At 38.5% G+C, this 8509-nt stretch overlaps 1 protein-coding gene across 1 annotated transcript; it reads right to left on the bottom strand.

Annotated features, from left to right (window-relative positions):
• Nucleotides 1-5316: 5316 nt before the first annotated feature.
• Nucleotides 5317-6264, bottom strand: LOC106830176 (olfactory receptor 52H1-like). The gene has a single exon (XM_014839596.3). The coding sequence runs from the start codon at nt 6262-6264 to the stop codon at nt 5317-5319; it is 948 nt and encodes a 315-aa protein (XP_014695082.3).
• Between the last annotated feature and the right edge of the window lie 2245 nt (nt 6265-8509).

Raw genomic sequence — 8509 nt, forward strand, 5'->3', positions numbered from 1 at the left:
ATGGCAAAAGAGAAACAGGATGCGCTCTTCTTTCCTTTCTGAACTTCCCATTCCTATAAATAAAAACACTTCCTTGTAGAAACTGAAACCATCCTCATTAGTTTCTCCATAATTCATATTTTTTTCTAGTTTCTGGGAACACAGTCCAGAGCTCAGACAATGGACCACAGTTCAGTCCCCCATCTGCTGTGTATGCATGTTCTCCAGCTTACTCATTTTCATCTTGGTTCTCTTACCCACTGGGGGCCTAAAACTCACCTATTGCCAACACTGGAGATCTGGCTAGGTTGTTCAACTTTCATGTTGAAAATCTCTCTTCTGTGCTGCTCACCAACTCAAGCAACATCTGACATCAGGACCCTGAAACCATATACTTTGAAAAACAGCTCTTTCAGCTTGTCTGAAGTCATCCTTTATACATATGTGAGAAAAATCTCCCCTAGTTGTATATTTTCATGTAGTGAACACAACAGATGTTCATAGAGTCATCCCAAAGTATTTATAAACACACACATGGGCACACATAGAAAAAGTTAACTCTGAGGCTTGTCATTCTACAGTCAGACAAATCTACAATATGAGATGATCTGCAAAACAGCCTTGTCTTTTCAACAAGTCAGTGCCACTAAAAACGGGAAGGGTGCATAAATGAGGAAAATACTTTGCTTGATAAAAATAAATTTAAAATAATGAATAATCAAATATAATTTTTTATTAACAAACTAGGAATAGAAGATAATCTATAATTGGGGAAATTTAAATGTGAATTACATATTAGATGATAGACAGGAATTAGTATTAATTTTATTAAATGTGATTATGATAGGTACAAACATACACACAGATGTTCACAGTACCTTACTAAAATATGGGCACTGAGTTTATGCTGTGGAGCCAGAAAGCTAGGCAATTTAATCCTAGTTCCATAATTTGTTAGCTGTGTGAAGTTGGGCAGGCTTACCTGAACTATCTGATCCTTAGTTTCCTTATTTTGAACAGGGCCTAATATCTCTAATTCTTAGTCATTATTAGGACAGAATAAGACATGACCCTAAAACCACTCTTTAATGCAGTGCCTTGCAACATAATAAGCACATAATAAGTTTTACTACTTTTTATTAGGTTATATTTTATATCATCAGTATTATCACTAGCAGTCAAATCACACAGTGAAGAAGAGAACAGAAATAGATGCATAAAAACTAACAAATGCACCCTAGGCATACACACATAACCACACACTCAAACTCACTCTTCAGGTTAGGGCTATGTCTAACACAGATTGTCACATATCTAACACAGAAATTACCTGAACAACACTTACCATAGCCATCCTTAACCCAGTTGTATCATTGCCCACCTGTTCTAATTTTTTGGCGCCCATTTGATGGAGCATATATCAAGTACTGGAGACTGTGACCTCGGCTTATAAGTGGGAGTGATCAGGAAAGAAAGTTATAGTGCTCAGTCCATGGCTCATAGAAAATGGAGTCCTGAGCTTTTCATTCACTCCCTCTTTCTCTGCCAATCCTGGTCCCAACCACATCCCTTCAAACAGCCAGCACTCACCTAATCTTCAAGATTGGGCCAAAGGGAAAGAAGAGAGATTGTGCTGACAGACACACAGAAATCTGCAAGGGGACAGACTCGCCAAAGAAAGAAATAAGTGGAGGGCAAAAGATGGGACTGATGGACAGGTCAATTCCCTGCTCATTAATTTTTTGTGGTCATTGCTCAAAGTGAGGAAGAGGGAGATAGGGCTTGAGGGACCCTGACGCCTTCTCTTCTCACTCTCAAGGGAAGAGTATAAAGAAGTTCATATTAACCCTGCTCATGCCTGCGAGTTAACACTGCCTCTGGATGCATTTTTATTTTTTGCATTTTCATGAAAGCTAATGTGTCTGTGGATGTATGGCTGTGTGTGTGTGTGCATGTGGCTCTGTGCTTATTCCTATCAAGTCAGCTAAGTTTCAAACTCATGTCCTTGCTTACGAGATAAAGGACTCTGCACAAGGTACTTAATATCTATAGAAAGGTGATAAGATAGTCCAGACCTCTCAAGACTATGCATAAGAAATGACAAGTGGGACAGTGCTTGTGAAAATGCTTAACACTTGGTGGGCTCACAGTGCACCTGTTAAAATGATTACATGGCCCCCTTCAAGACAGTCTACTGCCTTGCAGAGTGGGGCCCCAGGATCTGCATTTGTAGCTCTACAATGGATTTTTGTGCCTTTCAGTTTCCCTTAGAGGACCAGTGTATATGTAGATGAACAGAAAAACTGGAAAGCAAGAAAGTTAGTTGGAACTGTCTCTATTGGGGCAGAAATGGAACAAATCATAGGCGCTATTTCCTGTGAAGGACTGCATGAGTATGTTCCTTTTGGGCACCAAATGGCTGCCTCTTTGGGACATCTTTCGCTAAATATCCCGCTTTAAATTCAGAGCCATCATGTCTCAAACTGCATCCACCACCCACCCAAACCTGCTCTGTCAGTGCTCCTAAGCTCAGCAAATGTCACCTCACTACTCACATGAGCTTTTTTAAACAAATTCTATTGCTGTTCCCTCTTAAATATCTCCCCAATCCATTTTCTTCTCTGTCTCCATTGTCCAGAAACCAATATCTCTTACTTAAATTACTCTAATAGCCTTTAAAGGACCATCTTATTTCCACTTTTGTCTCTCTCAGTACATTTTCCACACAGAAAACAGATTGCTTTTTCTAAAGTGTGTGTCTGATTATGTTGTTCCTTAGTTTAAATCTCATTTTGTTCTCATCTCAGAGTCATGGAGCTTGTTATTTCCTCTATTTTTATTTATCTTCGTCTAAATCTTTGGGTGGTTGGCACATTTTTATTATTTTGGACTCAATGCAAATTGAAAATTTATTAGAAATTTTTCATTGGTGAAAACTATATAAAAATTAATAAAATACATTCTTGTGGGAAGACTGTTAGATCTGCCTGTTGGTACTATCAGGAGTTCTGCAGGCCCAGATCTCAATTTATACATAAGAGGTTCTAATCCCACAAATCTAACAGCCATGTCAATTTCCCTGGTATAATAAATCCAGTCTCTCCGTCTATACATCTGCAAAGATATTCAACAATAACTCTGAATAGTGGACTCCAAAATTTCTAATTCGTTTGCCTCTGCCTCATCCACAGGGATGTTTCCTTCTCATTGAACCCAGAGTAAAAATAATTCTATTTTCAATAGCGATCTTTTTACACCCCACACCACAAAACTACTGAAAATATCAGTCAAATGCACAACAGTGTTTTGTTTTATGTACTATAAGTCAAGTTTTCTTGGGCCAGGATTTTTATAGGAAGAGTAGATATGTTCAAGCCATGAAAATGCCCAAGTCTTACCTTTGGTATACTCTCTCCACTTGTGGAGACATCTGTCTGTCTTTGACTGTTCATTGTGTGGAAAAGAACTGGTGATGGGTAAGATGCATGAGTTATATATGAACTTGTGGTCATACATAAGGTTATATAGAACTTAGAGTTGAACGTTGCCATAACCTGAGCTAATAAAAAAGTTTTCTAGTAAATCAGTTAATGATTTTCCAGTGGAAAAATGCTCTCATGCCTCTGGCCTCTTTATTCATAATTCAAACCTTAAAAATGGAACTATACCCACCACCTTCCACTCCCACTTAAATAACAGCAACAAATCAATTATTATTTTACACATAAATGATATGGTTCTATTAGTATTATCTAAGAGTGGTTCCTTAATAGACAGCTGGCCTTGCTATCTAGTATTGTCATAGGAGTACAAATCAAATATTTCAAACTGGAAGTTCCCATAATTTAATTACTACTACATATGTGGCAAATTGTGTAACTTGAAATCATGTTGCTCTTTCATAAATAATTAAGTGGAAATTTTCTTATGCTTCTTTTAATATTTCATTGCTGTTAATTTCGAACTTTTTGAGGAACTGAGAAACTGTTTTCCATAGAGACTGCATCATTTTACAATCCTACTCGTAATGTATCAAGATTCCAATTTCTCCATTTTCTCATCAATACTTGTTATTTCCCATTTAAAACAAAAATTACAGCTATGCTAGTGGGTGTGAAACAGAGCAACAAAAAGAGATTGAAAAGTTACTTCCCTTCACTCTCATGCCTAACCAAATTCAAGCTGAGTTCCGGATTCCAGAGGGAATAGCATACATGCAGGTCCAGAAGGAAAAGAGAACATAGGTTGCTTGAAAAACCAAAAGAAGTGCAGGGTAATTGTAACATAAAGAGCATGTAAAGGAATGAGTGAGAGGAGAGGGGAAAGTTGAGTCAGTGGACACCAAGTGATAACTGATTAGATCCAATCTTGCCATAAAAGGCTTTGAAGTTATGTTAAGGTATTCGAGTTTTATTCCAGGCTAAAGGAGTAACTTTTGAATGTTTTAAGTAGAAGATTGACATGATCTAGTTGGAGTTTAGTAAGACCACTCTAGTTTCTGAGCAAACAATGGTTGGGAGATAAAAAAAATTTAGAGGGAGCAAATTCCTAATTGAGGCTGCTGAAAAAATCCAGGAGAGAGAGAAAGTACTGATCATGTTTTAATGTGAAACATGAATGAACTTAAAGGATATTCGGAAGACATAATAGCAAACTAATTTTTAAATAATTAAAAAAAATAAATAAGATAAAGAGAAAGGCTTTGGCTTGGGAAACTAATTGAATTCCATACCATTTAATAAGAGAGAATTCAAGAAAATGGGTGGATTGTGAAGAAAGGAAGAGGAGAACAAGGTAATTTTTTTGCTTCACGTTAATTTTGAAGTTTCAGTGGGATAGTCAAGAGGAATCATCAAATAGAGAGTTGGCTGTGTGAGACAGAGAAAGAATTGAGAATAGAGCTTTAGACTTGGGAACTTTCAACACACCAATAGTTATTGCATTTATGTGCTGAATATGTGCTAAACAAATTTAACCCCACAGCAAGCTTATGAATTAAGTAGTATTTGTTCCTTTATTTTAAAGTGAGGAATTTGAAACAGGATAAAAGGGCCAAAGGAAGAGTAAAACTTTTATGCATTTATGTTCTTGATGGTAGAAAATTAGGATTTTTCATTGGATGCCTATCATTTTCTTGAGACTTGAAAAATCCTTTCATTTCTCTCTCTCTCTTATACTACCAATGCATTCTTTCAACAGAATTAAGATCTTCAAATTTGGAGGCGTTAGATCCATTGTTGGAGGGCTTTCTGCTAGGCATTTACATAAGTAATTCTATTAAATCAAGATGATTACTTGACTTCCCACAATCTCTCTGTCCATGTTCTCATCCCCAGGTCACTGCATCCCTTTAGGAAAGAACAGAAAGATGACCTTCTCCCTGATCTGCTTTGTTTTCACACCATAAATGATGGGATTGAGTGCAGGAGGGATTGCCACATAGAGGTTGGCAAACAAAATGTGAAAAGTGTGAGAGATATTGTGGCCGAAGCGGTGAGCAAGGACAGAGAATATGGCTGGTGTGTAGAATATGAGAATGACACTGACATGAGAACCACAGGTGCTGAGGGCTTTCTGGCGGGCATCTCTGGATGGAAGGTGGAAAACAGCACGAAGGATGAGAGTGTAGGAAATACCAATGAGGATCAGGTCTGAGATAATAGTCATTACAGGCACAGCAAAGCCATACCAGATATTGATGGAAATATCAGCACAGGCAAGCCGGGCCACCCCTATATGCTCACAGTATGTATGAAGGATGATACGTGTCCTGCAGAAAGGCAAACGCTTCACCAGGAAAACAACAGGCAAAATAACACTAAAGCTCCGACCAGCAATGCCCACAATGATCCTGACAATTCTCTTAGGTGTCAAGATGCTCGTGTATCTCAAAGGGGAGCAAATGGCCACGTAACGATCAAATGCCATGCCCAATAAGATGGCTGAGTCCAGGAAAAAGCTGAAGTGGAGAAAGAACAACTGGGTGAGACAGCCAGGAAATGTGATTTCCTGAGCATTCAACCAGAAGATGCCAAGTGTTTTGGGGACACACGTGGTGCATAAGATGAGGTCTGCAGAGGCCAACATTGAGAGGAAGAAGAACATGGGTTCATGGAGGCTGCTGTCCACAGTGATGAGGTAGAGAAGGACACCATTACCTGCAAGGGCCATAAGGTAGATAGCGAAGAAAGGAATGCCAATCCAGATGTGGAAGCGCTCCAGCCCTGGGATCCCCACCAAAATGAAGGAGCCTGGATTGAAACTGGTAAAATTTAATGTGGCCATCATGGTGATTGTCATTCCCTGAGGACAAAACATGATATTTGACTTCTGTCACTAACAGGCCATAAAGTCCCTTCAAGTCTCCTTACAACTAAGATCCCTTGTTTCCATCACACAATAAACATAAGGAAAACACGACCTACCTCTTTCACAACCTCTACAGCATTTACCAAGAGTTGTCAAGAGACCTCAATTAATACAATCATTCCCTACCTGTAGACATGACAATAACCAGATTGTTACTATGGTGGGACTATGTACCAACAGATCGATGACCTGGGAGCATATTGGCCCTTTGTCATCAAGTAATATTCCAAGATTGTCTTGTCCTCACCACGTAACTACATCTGAGATTTCTCAAAGATGCAAGTATTGAATTTCTACCTGGCATAAGTCTCAGGAATATCTTCACCAAGGTATCCATTCAAAGAAATAACAGGGGCATATGTGAATTAGCAAATCTACATTCTCAATGTATTATTTGGATGCTGGGAGACCCAATCTACTTCTCCCTACTTGCTTCCACCTCTTCAAACTCTAGCAGAAAATTTCCACCTAAACATTCCTCTGTCAGTTCATCAAGAATTCTCCAAGATTCATTATCTTCTTCCTTCTATCAGCTTTGTGATCAGCTACCCCACTTCGTCATTACATCATTCTCTCACTGCTGAGGCGTGATGACCTGAGGGTTGACTGTGACTTTTCTTCCTGCTTCAGTCCCTATATCTCATCTGCCAGCTTTTATGATCCTTTCTGGAAATCCCTGTTTTATCTGCCTACTCCATTTCTTCTCCACTTCCTCCCTGACTCAAGCCATCCTAATCACTAATTGGAACCATAGTAGAAGAATTCCTATTCTTCCCAAATCTTGCAAACACTTTCTTCATCTCATGCTGCCAGATTGATCTCTCAAAAATTTGAAATCATCAAGACGCTCACAACCTTGTTTAAAAGCATGTAATTGTAGGTATTATATCAATAAAATATATTTTATTTCCTGTTTTACAGTCAGTACTTTCCCTATATGTGTTAGTTCTACCTATGTGAATGTGTCTTACTTCTTCCCTAAAATGTATGTATATAGGCCTCCACATATTTCTCCATTATTCCTACATCTCGTTGCTTGTATTGCTGCCTTTTCCCTAAATGCAATCTTGTCTTCTCTCAATGTGTCTAAATTTTACTCAGTGCTCTTAATCCTTACAAGTACTACTGTCTCCAGGGAAACGTCTCCAGCATTGCTGAACCATGCAATCTACTCCTCTGCCTATACTATCACAGCTTTAAATCATTTGGACAAAAATCTATCAGATGGTTCCACTGAGCTTTGCATTATTTTACTGCTTATTCTCTTGGATTTGTCTTTCCTAAGTATGTCTATCCTGCCTTGATTATTGGGAGCTCCTCTAAACTACAAATTTTCTGTCTCCATATGTCTCTTCCAGAGTGGAAGAAGACAAGATTTCATACAGAGTAACCATTCCTACAGTCTCAGTAGTAAAACTAATATACCAAGCCTGTCATTTTTTACTAACTTTTCTTCTTTTCACATAAAACCTCTGAGTGTGTCCCATCTGGGCCAGAAAACATGGAAGGTTTATTACATCTTCCTCCATCTTCAAAGCTAGAAACAGTGGATTGAGTCTTCCTCATATCTCATTATTCTGACTTCTGTAACCACATATCTCTTTCTGATTCTGAATTCTTCTATCTCCCTCTTATACTTTCTGATTCTGAATTCTTCTATCTCCCTCTTGTACTTTAAGACCATTACGATTACATTGAAAGCATTCAGATAATCTTCCTATTTGAAAGTCAGCTGATTATCAATCATAAGTCTCCTTTCACATATAAATAACATATGTGCAGATTCCAGGAATTAGGATGTGCATATCTTTGAGGAGCCATTCATTATATTGTTTACTCAAGGAGCTTTAACACTATCTGATCTTTCCCATTCTGCCTCTCCAAGACTCCTACCACCAACACCACCTTTACCACACTCAGATAATACTCACAGGCACCTAATTTTGATGCTAGTGCTGAGTTAAAAAGTCAGATGAGGGCTTGAACACGATAGTTCCAAGGATCAGAACAGAGAGATACAGGAGGGCACACAACACAACTGGAGAGAACATATGAAAAGAAAGAACGGGAGGACACCCAGATGAGAAGTTGAAGCTTGAGAAGAAAGAAATTTATTTCCATCTAGGAAAGACAGACACAGCTGGATCACATAACCTTTTAT

The sequence above is a fragment of the Equus asinus genome, chromosome 20, assembly GCF_041296235.1.
Source record: "Equus asinus isolate D_3611 breed Donkey chromosome 20, EquAss-T2T_v2, whole genome shotgun sequence".
In the NCBI taxonomy this organism is placed as follows: Eukaryota; Metazoa; Chordata; class Mammalia; order Perissodactyla; family Equidae; genus Equus; species Equus asinus.